The 20,824-nt window shown below is 38.9% G+C and overlaps 1 protein-coding gene across 5 annotated transcripts in view; it reads left to right on the plus strand.

Annotated features, from left to right (window-relative positions):
- LOC116844145 (serine/threonine-protein phosphatase 2B catalytic subunit 2-like) overlaps positions 1-20,824 on the plus strand; it is a 299,053-nt gene that overhangs the window by 195,978 nt on the left and 82,251 nt on the right. For all 5 annotated transcript variants that reach the window (XM_032815314.1, XM_032815310.1, XM_032815311.1 and 2 more), the window contains exon 4: positions 6,334-6,445. In XM_032815314.1, the coding sequence (XP_032671205.1) occupies positions 6,334-6,445 (112 nt within the window). The remainder of the gene's footprint in view (positions 1-6,333; positions 6,446-20,824) is intronic.

Below are 20,824 nucleotides of genomic sequence, written 5' to 3' on the forward strand. Positions count from 1 at the left end.
GAGAGAGAGAGAGAGAGAGAGAGAGAGAGAGAGAGAGAGAGAGAGAGAGAGGCACGGAGGTTTATCGCCGCGCAAAATCGCAAAAACGTGTGTCGACGCTGCGGAAAGCGAATTCCGCGTCGCCGACGACTGATCTTCCTTCCGAGCGTTCCGTGTGTGTGGGAGATAAAAGTCCCATTATCGTGCGTGACATTTCCTTTCCCCTTAGCTCGGCGCCACGATATAGGTGGGTTCCACAACGATATCGCTCGATGCACGACGAAGGTTAAACGTTCTGTTCCAGCAGCTTCCACCGCGCGGTCATATCTGTCTCATCTCATGGGAGTCTCCGCGCCCACGGTGAAATATTTCCCCGGATTTTTCTTACAGATTAGATCTCTGCAAGGCTTATGCAGTCGCGGCAGAATGGGAAAAGCGCCCTATTTCTCGATGAGGGAGGAAGGAACAATCGCGATTACATGGTAAAATAAAGGAAACAGCATTGCGCGTATCACCTTGGAGGAAGAAACGTTCGTTTGGTCGTTTTTCAGCTACGTTTAAATCTCTGAATGTGTAAATTGAGAAAATATTGGGTTGTGTAATAAGTAATGTCGGATTTTTTGTGGAAATGCGATTGTATTTTTATGTTGTTGTAATTTTGTAAAACTACTCAGGTAGGTGTAAATTTAACAGCAATTTTATTTGTTAATTTTTAAAGATTGCGTCTCTTGTAAATAGTTTATGCAAAACTCATATTTAGCATACAAAATAACGAAATAAAAATACGAAGAAGATTATCAAAATTTGCTGGTAATAAAATATAAAATGTGGACTCTCTCTAATGTGAAAATTTGAGTATAACTTTTACTAAATTTGTAACTGCATTAATGTAAAAAGGAATGTATTTTAATGTATTTTAATGAAAATGTAATGATTGATTTCACTCTTTAAAATTCAGGCATCGTTCGAGTAAAATTTTCTTCTTTATAAAATAGTCTCAAAAAATATATACTAGGCCTTAGAAGTTAATTCAATATATTTGCCCTATAAATACAATTTAGAAAAATCTAGTCAATAAAGTAAAATAATCTAGCGATTTGAAAAATTGTAGAATTTCATCGATTGTCTCATATCGTCGTGGTCACAAAAATCTACCTGGGAATGCGTGTAAAGGATGGCAGAAGATCATAGATCAAAACTGCGCGTATATTACGGCCCAAAATCATAACGACATAAAAATACAAACGTTTCATTTTGCCTGAAAAATGCGTAATTACTTATTGCACAACCCAATAGATATCTGTTTTGGAATGCTCACAATATTTCGACGTGCTCTGTCGAAGCTGAAGCCACCCCCTTCACGGGCGTAGATAGAGAGGAAGAAAGAGAATCGTCGACGAGGACGACGCGACGCGTTTGCAAACGCTTTAATCCGCATTGTCCGTGCATAATTGAGCCCGTTTAAAACTGCCGTGCCAGCCGTAATTATTAAACAGCCGCGGGCACACAGCGGAGCGCGGGGCAAACGTTGGCCGCGTGCAAAAGGACCGATGAAAATCGCGCCCTGCCCCTTCTACTTTCGCGCGCGTGCGGCTAATGGAGTCGTCATTACGGCCGCAGTCGCGAGCGAGCTAATTAGCGCGGACACAATTCGCGGGAAATCCGCCGTCCGTTCGTTAGCAACCGACCGGCCAATTTAATGCGGGTCAGTGGCCCGTACGTTACAACGAATAATATTAATTAGTGATGCATTCGCGCGTAACGCGCCTTTACAGGCGCCGGCAACATCCAGGTCGGGCTGCTCTGGAGAAAGAGTTGAAGTTCAAGCGTTTGTCGAGACCTCACTCTCTGTACTTTTCTCTGTATAGCTTCGTGAAAATAATCTCTCCCTCAACCTATTTCCCATAGATTTACGTACTCTTAAAGTGAATCAGTGAATAATCACTGATATCAGTTATAAGGATAACACTGAGCAGTTTCAGTGCTATATTTATAACTGCAAATCAGTGTATATTTACTGTTTTCAGTGATATTTTACTGATTCGTTTTAGGAGAGTAAACTGCGCATTTTTATGAGAGGCTTGAAAACAAGATCGAAGGATTGCTACATTATCCACAGGCATGCTATCTTCATCTAGCTTTTTTTCAGTAGAAATCGAGCTAGAGAAAGATCAAGTAACTGCCTGCAGTAACAGGACATTCTTTTCTAATCAAGTCTCCGCTGCCTGTTGTGTGTTCACAGAGTCAGTTCTATCGCTTTCCGTGCGCTCAATCGCTCATATTGTTTGACTGATTCCTCAGTAGCTATTGCGAAGTTTAGCAAGATAGCATATGACTTTCCTGTATTCGTTTTGACCCGTTTTACTCGCACAAGATGGCTGTACCTTAAATTTTCAAGCACCCTGTATACATTGACTGCGCTTTCTTATGAGAGGTTTGAAGATAAGATTGAGCGATTGCTATATTGCCCTTCCACTGTCTGCAGACATGCCGTCTTCGTCTAGTTTTTTCCAGGAGTCAAGTTAAAAGATCGAATGGCTGCAGTAACAGAACATTCTTTTCTAATCAAGTCTTCGCTGCCTCTTGTGTGTCCGTCCTACCACTTCCCGTGCGCTCAAGCGCTCATATTGTTTGATTAATTCCTTAATAACTATTGCGAAGTTTGCAATATAGTACATAATTTCCCTGTTCGGAGTTTGACCCGTCTTACCTGCACAAGATGGTTGTACTTTAAATACCCTGTTTACATTGACTGCGCCTTCTTACAAGAGGTTTGAAGATAAGGTTAAGCGATTGCTATATCGCCCTTCCATTGTTCACAGACATGCTATCTTCGTCTAGCTTTCCTCAGTAAAAGCCAAGCTAGAAAAAGATCGAATACCTGTAATAACAGGACATCCTTTTCTAATCAAGTCTTTGCTGCTTCTCAAAGACTCAGTCTGTGTATACAAGTGATAGTAGATTCTTTAGACAAAATGAAACGTTTTATGTCCAAGTAAGCTTTCATAATTACCACGGCATGAGGTAATCGGTGATGGCAACTCTGCAATCTTTTAAATTGCTACACTACTTGAATGAATAGACTTTTTCCAAATTGCACTTATGAGAGAAATATATTACATCAATCCTTTAAGTGTACATACCACTTTGGTAATTCACTTTGCGTCTTCTCTGTGAACGAACTTTGTAGGCATGTCTAAAGAAAGATGACTTCTGAAAGAATTGCAGTTGATTCCTTAATAACTGTTTCGAAATTTGCAAAATTGCACATGACTTCCCTGTTCAGCTTGACCCGTTTCGCCTTGAATTGCCAGACACCCTGCACGAGTCTACCTATTGATCTCACTTGTTTCTCGCCTATTCTCGAACTCGCCGTGTTTTCCGAGTATCTTCGCACTACGATGCTCTCGGCACACGACGCGTGTGTGTATATATACATTATTTATAGTCCCCCGCGGCTACGCAATACGTTTTCATAGTCCGCGCGGGTGAAACACAAGCCAAATGCGCCGGCTTTCGCCACCCGATTCATATTCGCCGGATGACACGAGCGACGGAAGGCCGCAGAAGGCCGTTCGCAATCTCCGTTGCCAAAAGGTTCACCTTTACAACGCGCGTTTCGCCGGCACTTATTAATGGCCATCGTTGCAACCGAAGAGTCGTGATTTCAGATTCGGACGTCTTTCACTCGTCGATACAATTAACGGCGCGTTGAATTGCGAAGGATATCTCGAGGTGGTCCGAACGCGCGCGCGATGACCTGCCACTCTCTCGGCTGCATGTCAATGGAAGTTCTGCAATTAAAGCGGCAGAATACCGATGAAACCCGTGGCTATGGATCTTTGAGCGATTGGAGCTGGCTCAGACGGAGATCTCGGTGGATTCTCTCGATTTAATTGGAGAATCTCGATACCCGTCGCGTCGCAATCGTGGACTACTTGCGGCTTGTGCGATTTTGCCTTTGACGACTTGTCACCCTACCCTCTCCTTCCAACCTAGTCCACTCCATCGTCATATTTTCGTTTGCACCATCAGCATAAAAATATTTTTGGACGAAACCTTCCTGCGAGAGGAAGGTCTACATTGAGAGAAAAATTATCTTAAAATCAACAAATATTTCTTTTATGGCTGCCATTAACATATTTATTTAAATCTAAATTTTCTTTATTTAAACCAAATATTGTTTACTTAAATCAGGTAAACAGTATTTGATTTAAATAAAGAGAATTTAGATTTAAATAAATATGTTGATAGCACTCATCAAAGAAATGTTTATTGATCTTAAGATAATTTTTCTCTCTGTGTAGTTAGCGATATAAAGGGAAAATTATAGTACTTCGGGTACCGCGGCTTCTTCGGATATACTCGGCTTTATATCCATAGACTGCGCATTTCCATTGGAGAGCTGGAATCAGTATTAGTAGGAAACAATAGAGAATAAGATGCTATCCTTGTCTAATTGTCTAGCTGATGGAAAGAACAAAGGAAGAAAAGCGATCACACGGTCAATGTCATGGCACGTCCTTTTTTTCCTTCACTAGGTTTCACTCTCTCTGTTTCTTACAGTACTGTGAGACAGAGATAGTGCTTTACTCAGTATATCTCTGTCCTTTACTCCTGTCTTCAGCCGATTCATAAGAATGCGCAGTTTATCTCTATATCTCTGCGCTTGATACCAACTCACGTTGGAACCGTGACATTTGCAACTGAAGCAGTATCTTTGAGAGGGTTTGCTGCGTCAATATATTCTAAGACGTACACAAACAAAGTAAGCATTCGTGTGAATGATGGCGCAATAGACCTTCTTATGTGAGAAATTTGAAGACAAAATATAGAGAACAGCTATGTTCCCCCTCCACTGCCCATAGACATGTTATTTTCGTCGTACAGCAAAACATTTACGCATCAGTCCTTACTATGCTTCACTTCCCGTCAGCTTTCCCCAGTGGGAATCAAGCTAGACAAGATCAAATGTCTGTGACCAAGCTATATCATTTTTCCGTACACAACACCTCCTTACTTAATTTAATTTATATACTTCGCGTACATATTCTTTTTATATCGAGAGTTTGCATTGAGACGTCTCTTGTTTATTTATCGTCATCAGTTCATCGAAGTTGCAGTCATATGATAAAAGCGCTTTGATGGAACGTGTATCAATCGGCTGCCGAGAAAAACGTACACTTTGACATTTCGTTCCGTTGATGAACTATTTATTAACGCTTTAACTTCTCGCGGCTTTGAAAGAGCTGGGGAAGTCGGGAGTCTCCCGAGGAGTTTCCGAGCGTATACATGCTCTTGAATTTTGAAAGCATTTTATTCTGAGATGTGTCGTCGCAAGGCAATAGCGATCGCGAGAGAGATCGGTATTGCGAGCAGTGCTGACACGTCACGCCGCACTCTCTTAAGGGGACTGGAAAGTCAGATTGCCTGGAAATCGTGCTTGTTCTTTCATAATTTTTTATGACAAATTGAATGAATGTGCAAAAGTATTATTTTAACGTGTATTTATACAACATAAAGAGAAGAAAAATATAATTTTGATGATCGAATACTCAATATAAGTGTATGGTACATGCAATTAAAATATATTTTGTTTTTCTTTTCAAGATCGTCATTTTGCAGTAATATCTTGACTCTCAGTGGTTCAATTAAGCTGAATTTTAGAAAATTTCCGAAAGCTTATCGTTATCGTGTGAACCACTGACAAAAACTCGTGAAAATATTTAATTTTTGAAATATTAATTTTTTTACTATAAAAGAACTGAAAATTTAATAATGTTTCATTAAGATATTTCTAATTTTATTAACTTTTACTTAATTTCTATTACAGTGGTTTACACGATAACGACAAGCTTACGGAAATTTTCTACCTAAAATTCAGCTTAATTGAACTACCGAGAGTCAAGATATTACTGCAAAATAACGATCTTAAAAAGAAAAACGAAATATATTTTAACTGCACGTACCGTACACTTATATTGAGTATCTGATCATCAAAATTATATTTTTCTCCTCTTTATATGTTGTATAAATACATGTCAAAATAACACTTTCGCATATTCATTCAGTTTGTAATAAAAAATTGTGAAAGAACAAGCACGATTTTCAGGCAATCTGACCCTCCAGTCCTTTTAAAGTGAATCAGTTAATTGTCACTGACATCAGTTATAAGTATAGTACTGAGCAGTTTCAGTGCTATACTTATAGCTGCAAATCAGTGTATATTTACTGCTTTCAGTGATGTTCCACTGATTCACTTTAAGAGAGCAGGTTGCGGGAACGGCACTGACATTACGACCGTGTCGTGAACGACCCCGGTTAACGCCCACCCTCTCGTGTTTTTTGTTTCAGTGCGTATTGTACCTGTGGGCGCTGAAACTGTGCCATCCGACCACACTCTTCCTCCTCAGAGGTAACCACGAGTGCCGTCATCTCACGGAATACTTCACATTTAAACAGGAATGTAAGTAGTTCTCCTTCTTATTCCTTTCTGTCTCTAAACAAAAGCGTATCAAGATACTGAGATATTCATTCAACAGGAATTAATTTTGACCAAAAAGCAGGCAAAGATGTTGAGAGCGCATAATAATTTCTTGTGGGACGGCAAAAATATCAACGATGTATCGCGCGCGCTGAGACATTTCCTTAACATTAATTGTACGTGAGGTATCAGTCACCTTTCGCTGTTATTACTCTCTTAAAGTAAATCAGTGAAACATCATTGAAAGCAGTGAATATACGGAGAAAAATAATTTTCTGGCCCAACAAATTTTCTGCTGGTCTAAAATCTTTTCGTTATTATATGGACAGTAACAAGATTTGTTAAGAGTACTAATCATTATTTGTTGAATCTACAAATTATTTCGCTATAAGAACTACAATGAATTTATATAAGTAGTTGCAGTTTTGCTGTGATAGCAAATAAATTTGCTAAGAACACATTATTTTGCATCAATAGCAAATTAACGTGATTCTTAGGACAAATACACTCAACAAATTTGTTTTATTCTGGCAACGAAACTACTTCTGCTCTAATAACGAATAATTTATAAAATTAGTTACGTCAACTAAATTTTTTTGATGTCACTACGAATATGCAGTACCAACTATGCTTTTGCTAAAAGAGCAAAATTATTTTTTTTCGTATATACATTGATTTGCAGTTATAAGTATAGTATTGAAACTGCTCAATGCTATATTATAACTGATATCAGTGTCTGATTCACTTTAAGAGAGTATCTTCCCTTATTGACCACTTATTGGGCAAAATTAATTCTTTCTTTAATTCATTATCCTTCTCTCAAAGCGTTGAACCATCGTACGTATTAATTAGTAAGACGCGAGCATGTCCACGTGGAGGTTGCGGAGAGTTTTTGCTCTTGCTTTAAAAATTTGTACGCGGTTAAAAGGCCATCCTGTCCCGATGCCGAGGTCGAAAATGTGTGTTTTCCGCGGCGCTGAATTTTTCATTCGCGCCTGCCGCCGCGCGTGAGCCTTTTACTCGTGTGCCGCGCCTTGTTTCCCGCCGTAATAAGAAATTATTTCCTGTTTAATAATTCGCGACTCGGATTAAGTTCGCCGCCTCGTTAGTTATGGCGCGCGCGCGGTGTTGTTACAGCGGAATTTACGTGCAACACAAGGTCCTTTCGTGCGCACGTACTGTAATTACGGGGCCTCCAAGGGACAAAAGTGGGACTGTCGAGCAAGAGAAGACAAACCGCGGTAACTTCGACTCGCGCAGACAAGTAATCCGCATAGAAATTTCTCAAGATTTTCCGAGATTTTCCAAGACAGATGATGCATTTCGATCAGAATAGTCAAATTTCTAAAATTGTTTATCCTACTATTGCATCAATTGAAAATCCCACTTTGGGACAACTAGCCCCGATCTCCTCTACTAAGGCAACTCACACTTTTTCTCGATCAGTAACGTCGGCATATTTTTACGATATCAAAGAGAGATTCCCATTTTTCAACTATTATATATTCAGTAGAATAAAAAATCGAAGAAATAATATTTCTTAATATGTATTTACTTTGGATAATTTAAATCAGTATTTATTTTGAATATTTTATTGAATAAAATATAATTATTTGGAAAAATTAATATGTATTTTATTCAATTCCAATATAAAACGTAGACCAGAAAGGATAGGATCACTTTGGGTTTTTCATTTAGAATCACATATTTGAAACATTCATTATGACACCATAATTCTTTTGCGGTATCGGACTTGATCTTAATTTAATCCCATGAAATTTTCTTTACGGAGATCTACGCGATCCTGCGTCGCGCGACTGTCACGAAGATTCCGCAGCATCAGCAAGATGTCATATTTATGCTTTGCAATGATCGTAACACCGCAAGAGAAGCCACGCTAGCGACTCTGTAGCCGGCAGTAGCAACGGGCGCAACGAAAGTCGAGATTCGGGCGATAACATGGGACCGTAATATCGACCTCGTGATCCTCTCGCTAAGCTCCCACGGACCACGTGTATAACCTGGTGTCGGATAAGTTACGAGATCGTAAAACGACCGACCCACACTCGAAACACACACACGCATACAAACATCGTGGCGCGTTATGTTCGCGGAACCAACGGAGACATTCGGCGAGCGTTCGCCGTGTTCACGGGGTTCGCGTAAGTTCCAGTTTGCAGTTACCCACGTATCGTACACCATGTATGCTCCCCGTCGGCGGATTACGTTCGCAGTTCGCGGCGGCCGCACGCGAATCCCGTGTACGCGCTATACGTCGCGCCATTTATCCCCGCGGGGGCGGAGATACCGGGGGATCTAAATTCGCGGGGCACTTAATATCGGACGCGCATAGCTCTGCCGTAATTCGTCCGACCGAGCCGCATCCTCCGCTCTCCCGTGGAATATGCATCGCGCATTAGGCAAATGAGATTCCGCCGGCGTGAAAAAGCGCGCAGAGAGCTAGTGAGCGCGCGCGCGCGCGCGCGTTTAGCACAAAACACACCTGCGTAACAACAACGCGTCTGCCGAGTGTCGTCGCCTCCTTATTTCCTCCGAGACATCCCCGTCGACATCTGAGCTCCCCGGCGACGTTCAATCTCGCTTTAATCTCGCGCCTCGAATCCTCGCCGCGGAGAAGCGGGGACGACGACGGCGTCGTCCTCGGCGCCTGCCGCATGCGGGAAACGGCGTCGTGCATCACGCTCGCGATCTCCCGTCATACCAGTCATAATGCGTCGCCGTCCGCCGGCTGCATCGTAAACGTTATAACGACGCCGCGCGGCGAGGGGCCGCGGGGAAAAGTGGAGGACGAGGAGGAGGATGAGGGGCTCGCAAATACTCACAGGCTGACCTAGTATCGGACAATTTTCCGCGATCGATACACTTTTCCGCGAGACACCGCGCCAGCTTCTGCTGTGTCTCTCTGTCTCTCTCTAACTCTCTCTCTATCTCTCTCCTTCTCGCCTTCCTCTTTCTTTCTCTCCTTTTTTCTTCTCTCCAAAAACCAAAAAGAATTTCAGAAAGATTTTAAAACGTTTGAAAAACAGAAATTTTGTGTAAGATTTTCTTGCGGGAAGAGGAGATATTTAGATTAGAGTATCTCCAAAGTTTTCTCCAAATTGGCTTTCTCTCTCCCTCTCTCTCACAACAATTTGAATTAGGAATCCTATCATTATTCCAAAAATAGACTTCTCTGCCTATCGGAACAGACATATTTTGGCAAATCGCGATCTTTTTACGATCTTTCTACGATATTTTTACGATATTTTGATATACTTTTATGATATCAAATAGGAAAAATCTTATTTTTATACCAGTTATTGTATCAAACAGAGTAAGAAATAAAAAATATTTACTTTTGAAACACTTGGAGTGTTTTTCTCTGAATAATGCAGTTTAGAAAGCCAACATATGTTTTGTTTAATTTTAATATAAAATGAGAACCAGAAAAAATATTAGCTCTGGATTTCCCATTTAAGCTCGTATGAATATATACCGTCTAAAATTTGTCTCATGCGAAGCTCTGAGGTCTTTATTCAGAGTTAAATACAAATTTTTCAGTTGAGTTATGACAGATGACCCGTCCAGTAATCGAACACTCAGTGAAAATGAATAAATCACAGTGAATTAACAGTTTGCAATATTTATTGTAACATTATGGTATATGACGCACTTATAGTATATATGAGTAACTAGAGATAACTCACAAGTTGTGTGATCATCTCAAAAAGTTGCGCCGCAGAAGTTCAACCTGGCCTGTTCGAAGTCATTGGAGTTTGGCGCTTAAGTGTTCATTTACAAGTCTTAAATATTCATTTACTGGACAGATCATCCTATATACGACATTTAATCGCGCTTCTGTTAAAGAACTGTCATCTGACTTTATACTCAGATCCGAATATCTTATGCTCAAGGCAAGTTTCAAGTAATAACTATTAGTATGGGTCTAATAGTCGTCATTCGAAACTCCTCTCGAAATGAGATACTCAGACTTGAGTTCAGAGACGAGAGATGAGAGTTTCCCGGTCGAATCGCGATTACAGATATAATGTCACATACATTATATAATTCAGTGGAACAATTTGGATCTAACTCAGTGTAAAAATCTGAGTATCTCGCATAAGACCAGTTTCGAGTGACAACTATTGATGCGATCCTTAGAATTGCATATTTAAAACATCTAACCAGAGCCCACAATTATTTTGGGGAATCAGACTGGATCTCAAGTAGATCCCTTCGATATCTTCAATGCGGGAACGCATTCGCGTTTGTATTTATCGTCGTAATAAACGCGACCGCGCTTTAAACCCGGCCAGATGATACTTGAACTTCGCTCGGTTCGCATCCGCTAAAGACGGACTTTTATGCGTTATTAAACGTTTTACACAGTCTCGTTGCGTTTCATTCGATCCGTATCGCTTCGCTTTATATCCCGCGCTTATAACCCTATTATTAAAAAAGCCATTCGCGACTTGCCAGCACGCCTACGACGACCACGAAGGGAACGAAGGTAGACTCGCGTTTCATTTTTGCGCGACCCGTAAGAAAGAGAGAAAGAGCCCGTGTCGAAATTTTGATGCTACTTTGACGCTCTTAAGGATAGTTTGCGCCTATTTAGACGATTTATAGCCTAGGTAAAACCTACTTTGACCATATTGATACTCATTAACTTCTCTCTTAAACTTTTAACTCTACCTTGTCAAAATTTTAACGCTACTTTGACGCTTTTAAAAATAGTTTGAGCCTACTTAAGTAATCTACAACCTAGGTGAAACCTATTTTGACGATATTGACACTTATTTCCGAGTCAAAATTTTGACTCTATGTTAACCTTAAATTCTATAAAATACATATATTCTATGTGGGAACTAAATAGCTTCAATATAGGTTCGCAACTAAACCTACTTTACTTCCTAAGATCTTACTATTATACAACCTACTTTGACGCTAAAGAAAGCGAAAGCGAAAATTTCAGACATCATCAAAGTCAAAGTAGGAGTAAATTCTATCATTAGAATTAAACCTACTTTGCTATCTTAGCTCCTACTGCGGTGTAGAATTCAAGGTTCAACATAGGGTCAAAATTTCGACTCGGGAGAGACCCATTCACATGCTGTTGTTTTGTAGAATAATAATTCTAATTTCCTCTTATATCTAGCAGCAGGGCCCGAGTCGAAATTTTGACCCTATGTTGAACCTTGAATCTACACCGCGGTAGGAGCTAAGATAGCAAAGTAGGTTTAATTCTAATGATATAATTTACTCTTATTTTCCTGATGATGTCTTGATGATGTCTGAAATTTCCGCTTTCGCTTTCTTTAATGTCAAAGTAGGTTGTATAATAGTAGGATCTTAGGAAAGTAGGTTCAGTTGCGAACCTCTATTGAAGCTTTAGCTCCTACATAGAATATATGTATTTTATAGAATTCAAAGTTTAACATAGGGTCAAAATTTCGACTCGGAAATGAGTGTCAATATCGTCAAAATAGGTTTCACCTAGGTTGTGCATTATTTAAGTAGACTCAAACTATTTTTAAGAGCGTTAAAGTAGCGTCAAAATTTTGACAAGGTAGAATTAAAGGTTCAAAAGAGAAATTAATGAGTATCAATATCGTCAAAATAGGTTTCACTTAGGTTGTGCATTATCTAAGTAGACTCAAACTATTTTTAAGAGCGTTAAAGTAGCGTCAAAATTTTGACAAGGTAGAATTAAAGGTTCAAAAGAGAAATTAATGAGTATCAATATCGTCAAAATAGGTTTCACTTAGGTTGTGCATTATCTAAGTAGACTCAAACTATTTTTAAGAGCGTTAAAGTAGCGTCAAAATTTTGACAAGGTAGAATTAAAGGTTCAAAAGAGAAATTAATGAGTATCAATATCGTCAAAATAGGTTTCACTTAGGTTGTGCATTATCTAAGTAGACTCAAACTATTTTTAAGAGCGTTAAAGTAGCGTCAAAATTTTGACAAGGTAGAATTAAAGGTTTAAAAGAGAAATTAATGAGTATCAATATCGTCAAAATAGATTTCATCTAAGTTGTGAATTATCTAAGTAGACGCAAACTATTTTTAAGAGCGTCAAAGCGTCAAAATTTTGACAAGGTCCCGACTAGAATTTGTCATCAGATATACCTGAAATGTATAAGGTCCTAACTAGGCATTCGCAAGATTATCCTTACTATGGTAAACCTAGTAATATACTGATAAAAATCGAGTAAGGAAGACTCTCGCTTTTTGCAAGATTATAACCTTAAAATGACCCGACATCCAGTTATGATCAACCTGATTAGGACCATGGGATAAATTTATTGTCGGAGTAGAGTTAAAATTTCAAAAGAGAAGTTAATAAGTATCAAACTAGGTTTTAACCTAGGCTATAAACCGTCTAAGTAGGCGTAAATTATCCTTAAGAGCGCCAAAGTAGCATAAAAATTTCGACTCGGCGAGGATAATGCCATTTCCGTCTGCGATATTAAGCGGAATGCGCGCCGGGGAAGACTCGCTTTTTCGTTCGCTGGGCCGCGCACGCACGCACTGTGACCTCGATTCCATGCGCGTTTAATAACCGCAATAACCGCGAAAATCCCAGCGTGCGCACGCCACGCGGGCGCACCCCGTGTCGGGGCTTTAATCATCGTTTTAACGCGAGCTTTAGCCGTGCATTTATTGGCGGGCGTTTGGGAACAGCGACGGGGTCGCTCGCACCCTCGCTCGCCTCGCGCGGTATACATCTCTTTCATCCCCTTTCTCCTTTCCTTTTTTTTCCTTTTTTCTCGTTCTCACAACCACCGATTTACGTGGCCTAGTTACCCGCCGCTATTACGCCTGGCATTCACGTGCCAGCCGATCGAGAAAATTGCGATTATCTCCATACCGGCTCGAGCTTTTCCGCGCGATACGGAGCCGCGATAGCACGCTCGCACAGGTAGGGCAGGTGGAGCGACGTTCGCTCGGTAATTTTCCCCTCCACTTGCCATCCTCTCCTTGCCATTTTCGCAGAAAGGCAACGAAAATTCAGTCTCATGGCGCACCCGAGAGGGCGACGCGTTCACGTCCCTCCCTTGGCGGTGTCGGCTCACGCGATCGTACTTACGCACCCTCTCGATGGATTGCGAGATACCGATAACGCGCCGAACGTCGCGTCCATCTAACGCCAGCGCGATATCGCGGGGATGCAGCCGGCCGTGATAACGTATCGCGCGCGGGCTCGCCCGCATTTTTCCCCTTGGGTTCTTGCGACACCGCGCATATTTCCCGGCCAATTCGGCCGACAATGACGCGGGAAAAATAACGCGCTTAACCGTGACACGTAGAGAAAGAGAGAAAGGGAGGGAGATGGAGGAGGGCTCGATACCGGCTCTATCGAGATAAATGCGCTGCTGCGGCTCCTTCCCGCCGTATATCCCGCACACGTTCCAGATACTCATTTTTATCGTATCTAATGTGACACGCGCATCGCGCCACCTACGCCACCCACGACTTTGTCGCGTACAGAAATCTTCGCTTGCTTCCAAATCCGTAGGGGAGGCCCAGTCTGGTTGGCCCAGCAGTTACGTCAGCCATGCGCTTTGTTCATGTATTTGTGGCGCGAGAGGAACGCAACAAACATCGCGAAATATTCGTCTTAGACAATAACTTTTTCCTGAATTTCAGTGAAGTCAGAATAATATTACAGTTAGTCCTTTTCTCATCAAATAATTTGAAAGAACACCTCTGATGAAGAATTTTGTGGCTCGGATAAAATTGATCGTCCAAAAGTACGATTTTCTGAATGTACGTAATTATGTACATTTATAAAATTGTAAAATGGAAAATAGTAAGAGTAAAACAAGTAAGAGCCATGTACTATAGAATTTTTAATAGATCTTATATAAATGATAAAATGAACATAAAAACGCCAATCTTGTATTTTTATTATCTTGTACTTTTACTAAAAAAACATAAATAAAAATAGCTAACTCTAAAAGATTCCTAAAACTTAGAAAACTAAAATTTGCTTATTTTTTTTCGTAAAATGCTTTTTACACAGACACGACTTCGAGTATCAACGATTTTGCTCTGCACATGATAGTTATATTGATTTTTTCAGCAGGAAGATCACTGTTTGACAGATTAGGGCAAACGTTTATTTATTTTATTTATTTTTATAAGTTAAAATGAAGCTTTCTGCAAATGTACGATAGACTATTTCGGGAAATAAAAGCAATTTTTATTCATAAAATCATTGAAACCATATCAAAGTAATTTTCATTCGTAAAATAATTGAAAGCATATGGGCGAATGAGATAAAGTTGGCCACTTATTACAAAAGAAAATATACGACTCACAGGATTGTTGCGGGCATAAAATATAAAAGAATATTGTATCTGTCATGTATGTATAGTCAATTCTCACAATTAGTTGTCTGACAAGTTGTAATTTTGAAATTCTGAAAATGTGCCATTTAGCCTCAATCTCCCTTACTTTAAAGCGCCCTTTAATCGACCATGTTATCGTTAAACTTCGTTAGCATGTTGAATACTGTGACGATCACCGGTGACTGGCACTATGATATTACCGCGTCTCATTAAATTGCGTTTAAAGTATAATTACTTAGTAATTTCGAAGTATAATTAATTACACTTGAAACTTTAATATATGTTCAATAAAGAGCCGATGAAATGAGGTAAAAGATCAAGCTAATCTACATTTATTTAAGGCTCCTAATCAGTCAGCCGAGAACTCTGCATTAATGGTGACGACATAATTGTAAAGGGCAAAATGATGAATCATTAGATTCACAAAATGCAGACTATTGCAATAAGTTGGAGCGAAAGAAAGTACTGCTACTTATCTCTCTCTAACTTTTTGCACCAGTGTGCAAAGTTCATCGAAAACGAACAGACCTAATGATGTAAACAGACGACCAATTTTTTCCTGCGAACTGCAGCGTTATTACTGACAATACCCAAGTGTGACACGCCATTTTTCTTGAAACTCAGCATGTACATAACATACGACATGACATTTCATATTTGATACTTTATATCGGCCCGTTTTTTACACAATTATTTAGACGATTGTTTAAACAAAACTCGAAATGGCGATGTACGTAAAAACTGATATTTATAACATAACATGTAAATCTAAAGCACATAAACCTAAAAACTGTAAGCACGTAAACTCATGCATTCAAAATCCATAACTGGAAAACCCATAAACCCGTAAACCTGAAATCCATAAGTCCAAAACCCATAAACAATTTTATATCGGCCCGTTTTTTACACAATTATTTAGACGATTGTTTAAACAAAACTCGAAATGGCGATGTACGTAAAAACTGATATTTATAAGCCCATAACATGTAAATCTAAAGCACATAAACCTAAAAACTGTAAACACGTAAACTCATGCATTCAAAATCCATAACTGGAAAACCCATAAACCCGTAAACCTGAAATCCATAAGTTCAAAACCCATAAACAATCGTCTAAATAATTGTGCAAATTAAAAAACGGGCCGATATAAAGTATCACATATGAAATGTCATGTCATATGCTATGTGCGTGTTGAGTTTCAAGAAAAATGGCGTGTCACACTTGAGTAGTGTCCCTTGTGAGTGTAGTGCATGCATATTACATGTGATACAATTGTGAAAATGTGGAAATATTCCGAATATCATGCTTATTGGGATATTTAATGCGTAGAAGTAGTTATTCGGTCATATTCGGCGCTGAATCACATAGCAGATTTTCTGTCAAAACGAAGCAATTTGTCACATTTATTTTGCGGTTATGTAATAAGTTATTGCGGCAAAAGAAGAGCATCGGGAGCATTTCATAAGTGTATAGAACAAATTGCAAATTATTCATCTTAATGATGTATCTTTTCATTTAACTGTGGTTCGCAGAAATTTTGAATATAGTTTTTCTCGTTTTGACGTCATCAATCTAATATCTGGACATATATCTAATTCTGGACATATTTATTGTTTTGGTCTTTAAATACGAATATATTTAAACTTTATAGAGTTTACTTTAGATAGAATATATAGAGTTTATTTTGGATAGAATATATATGTATATATTCAATATATGTGTATATATTTTATGTTGTAAATTGAAACATTCGTATGTAACACACACATGTTCGGATTTTATATATATCCAATATAATACATATATTCCACGTCGAAAGCTTAGATATTTAAAGATAAAGTATCCAAATATTGGTGCTTTTATCTCACTATATTTTCGTTTTTCAATTTTTCCTTGAATGCATGTCTGAAAGAGTTTTAATAGTTTAACTAATTATTTACCATATATTTAATAATTCAATCATCAATTACATTCTTATATTGGGTCGATAAGTAATTTTGAAATTTCCAAACAAAATGGATCGTTTGTATTTCTACGTTGTTATAATTTTATAACAAAATGTGCGCGCAGTTTGATTTATGATTTCCTGCCGCTCTTCGCGTGCATTGTTTTTCGTAAAATGATAACATCAAAAATAAAATCATTTCATTTTATCTGAAAAACCTGAAATTGCTTATTACAACCCAATACAATTGACAAAAATCAACGCGACAGTGAACGGGTTAATATTTCGATTTTTGGCTCACAATTTGTGTTTCTCCGTTTTGAAGCATGGCTCATGATTATCCTCATGATTGTCCTCATGACTGTAGAATAGACCGGGGTTAGATGTCCTATATTTTAGTATTTCAAAATTATAACTTCTCAGGCAACTAATTGTTGCGACTGACTGTATAAACATGACAGAGGCAACTTTCTTCTACGTATTAATTTCCGCTACTGTATATTTTGTTTTGTAATAATCAAAATACGAACATAATCGTTCTGATACCGTTCTCAGTTGTCCGATAGCACAGAATAAAGAAGACCATGTATAAAATATGTATCCTAATCAGTATTCCAGAGTCTCTGCGAAAAATCGCTTTTTCGCCGGCCCGTAATTATAAGCCAACTTTATCTCGTCCATCCATATACTCTATTTCAATCATTTTGTGAATAAAAATTGCATTTATTAGCAGAAACAATATATTATACATTTGTAAGAAATTTCATTCTGGCTAGTAACACAGCACTTAATTTTATTCAATCACAGTGGAAAATTTCCAGAGGCTCAAAAATTAACTTTGTTATTACTAAAAATCATTTTTTTCTATTTCTTAACTATAATATTATTCCAATTTTAATGAAACTCAGAAAAAAAGTATTTATGTTCTAAAAGGACTACTCTCTTCCTGATTTTCTACCCATTATTCTTCTTAAAATAAATACTAAAAAAATTTCCAGAGGTTCGAAAATTTATTTTGCTGCAACTAAATCAGTTTTTTTTTCTGTTTCTTAACTGAAATATTATTCCGATTTTAATAAAACTCAGGGAAAAGTATTTATGTTCTAAAAAAAAAAGAACCACTTCTCGATTTTTTACCCAGTATTTTTCTTAAAATAAATACTAAAAAGAAAATTTCCAGAGGCTCGAAAATTTATTTTGCTGCAAATCAGATCAGTTTTTTTTTCTATTTTTTAACTAGAATATTATTTTGATTAATGAAACTTTTAATGAAAAGTATTTATGTTCTAAAAGGATAATTTCGCGATTTTGTACCTATTATTCTTCTCAAGACAAATACTAAGAAAGGCACATGGGCAACATATAGCCCTGGTGTTTCCTATTCGCAGCTTTCTTGGCGTCGCATCTCCCGATGCGCGACACGCTGGAGACTAACGATCGCGCTTCCTGAGAGACTCGCCGGATCGAGCTCGCGGCACGCATTATTCCGGGCGATCTTGTCGCCAGCTCGCTCGCTCGCGTCTCGAGCAAGAAGCCGGGACGCGCTGGACGCGCGCCAAGATTGCGGTGTGTCGTTTCGAAATGGACTTTGCCGCCAAAAACGATCGTTTGTCCGCGAACACGGGAGACACGGGCGGACGCGCAATTAAATCGCCGCGATTTCGCCGAAAGCGCTTCCACTCGCCTCCTGTCTTCTCTCCGCCCCGGGCGAATAGTCGCGCATTCCGTCGCGGACACGAAAATAAAGCAAAACGCCGTCTGCGCGAGTCAGCCGCCACCGCCGCGCGCGAATTAGTCAGCAAGCTCCGTCAGGTGATTTCTGCGAAAATTATTCGTTTGTGAATATTTCGTTATTACTTGTTATAATAGCTGTTTAAACAGCGCGCTCTCACGCTATTCAATTTTTCGGAATCAAGCACCTCTCGAGAGAGCAGCTCTTTCCCTTCCTCCCTTTCTCTTTCACATACATATACACATACTATCTCTCTCTCTCTCTCTCTCTCCCTCTTCCTCTCTCTCTGTCTCTCTCTCGTTTAATAACTGTGAAACGCGGGAGGTTTGTTGAGGACGTGTCCTTGGTGCGATATTACGGACATCCGTTTCGCGAAACTTCAATCTGCAGCGGCAAAGAGGCTGCCACGTCCGGCAGCCGGGACGTTCATTTGCGAGATCTCGTGAAGGCCCTCGAGCGGCGATCCGTTTAGGTCCAGCGCCGACAAATCTTTATCCTGTCGGGACTGCTCCGTTTTATTGGCAGGAAATCCTTTTCGCGCGTCACTTCGAACAAGCGCGGTCCTTCGTCGGTACGTACGTAACGGCGAGTACAGGGGGGAGTTTCGCGTCGAGGTCGCGCATTTCGCATTGCACCAGCGACGAAAAAGACGACTCGCATAAATCTTCTCGCGAAATTCTTCGGAAATTTCAGGCTTCCGCTTCCCTTAATTCTCCCGAAGCGACGTCGCACGCCAGGGTGTCTTGAAAAGAAAATATTGAAAGATATTTTCTCCTAAAAAGAAAATATCGAGGAGTTTTGATAAGTATCGGAAAGGAAATTTTCTACCAAAAGAGAAAGTATCCGATACATATGTGTTATAATATTTTATAGAATAAGATTATATTATAAAATATCTCATATAAGATATACAGGATGATCCACTTAAATCGAACAAATATTTTACTTATTTTTGATGGTACGGAAAAATCATTCAGATGAAAGTGGAAGGGAGACACATTTTGGTCACGTTGTTTTTTTTCTAGGTGGAGGCGCTGAAAAGATATGAGAGTCACCTTTACTTTTTTAAATGGAATTGTGATTTTTTATAAATATAATTCCTTTATTTATTTTATGTTTAAAAATACTAAGAAGTATAATTGTCGAAAAGTCAACTGTTTACAAGATATTTTATACTTTATTCTGACAAAAAGTTTTGTTAAGGAGATGTTCAAAATGATATCCTTTGACTTCAATATATTTAAATCCCATCGACTTTTTTGTTTGGGGAACGTTGAAAAACATTGTTTTCAATGATATACCAACTACACAAGAGAACATGAAAGAACGTACTTTGGAAGCATGTGCGAATATAAATTCAGAAATGATAGAAAATGTAAGAACATCATTTGTGTATCGTATTCGAAAATATATTGAAAAAAAGCGTGGCCAAATGTGACCAAACGTGACCAAAATGTTTCCCCCTCGACACCCTTCCACTTTCATCTGAAATATTTTTCAGTATCATCAAAAATAAACGAAATATTAAAAGTGTTTGATTTAAGTGAATCCTATATAATTAGATCTCTCTCTTTCTTTAATCATTTTCTCTAAGGTGCTCGCTTAAAAGATATTTAATATAGAGTATCTAATTGACGCGAATCACGAATCTATATTTGTCTTTAGTTGATGCAGAAGTCAGTAGATTTTTCAATAAAATCCAAAGTAATCGGTAATACGAAGAAACGTGTTCACATGGATAGTTGCAACACACGATACACGCGATATTTCGTTTCGCCAAGATAGCAAGTGTATTTAAATACGAAAACATAGTGCTGAAAATTTGTATTCCATTAAATCCAGTCAGTGATAAAGAAGAGTGTAACAATTTTCAGTTTGGTAAGTTTCAAGGGAAGTAAGAACCGTGTAATTTTCGTCTATTTGGAACCATGCCGAAAAGAAGAAAAATAGAGCGCGCTGTGATCCTCTCTCTTTCTCTCTATCGATTATACGAAATTTCGCGCGCAGTTGGAAACATTTCGCACGGAAATTTTTCCCAAGTGACACAAGGTCTACTCTCAAAGTGAATAATCACTGATATCAGTTATAATCCCGAGTCGAAATTTTGACTCTGTGTTGAATCTTGAATTCTACACCGCAGTTGGAACTAAGATAACAAAGTAGGTTTAATTCTAATGATATAATTTACTCCTACTTTGACCCTGATGATGAAATTTCTGCTTTCGCTTTCTTTAGCGTCAAAGTAGGTTGTATAATAGTAGGATCTTAGGAAAGTAGGTTCAGTTGCGAACCTCTATTGAAACTTTAGCTCTTAAATAGAATATATG

This window comes from Odontomachus brunneus, unplaced genomic scaffold, assembly GCF_010583005.1.
Source record: "Odontomachus brunneus isolate Ranch 3 - 2012 unplaced genomic scaffold, Obru_v1 Obru_scaffold_039, whole genome shotgun sequence".
Classification (NCBI taxonomy): domain Eukaryota; kingdom Metazoa; phylum Arthropoda; class Insecta; order Hymenoptera; family Formicidae; genus Odontomachus; species Odontomachus brunneus.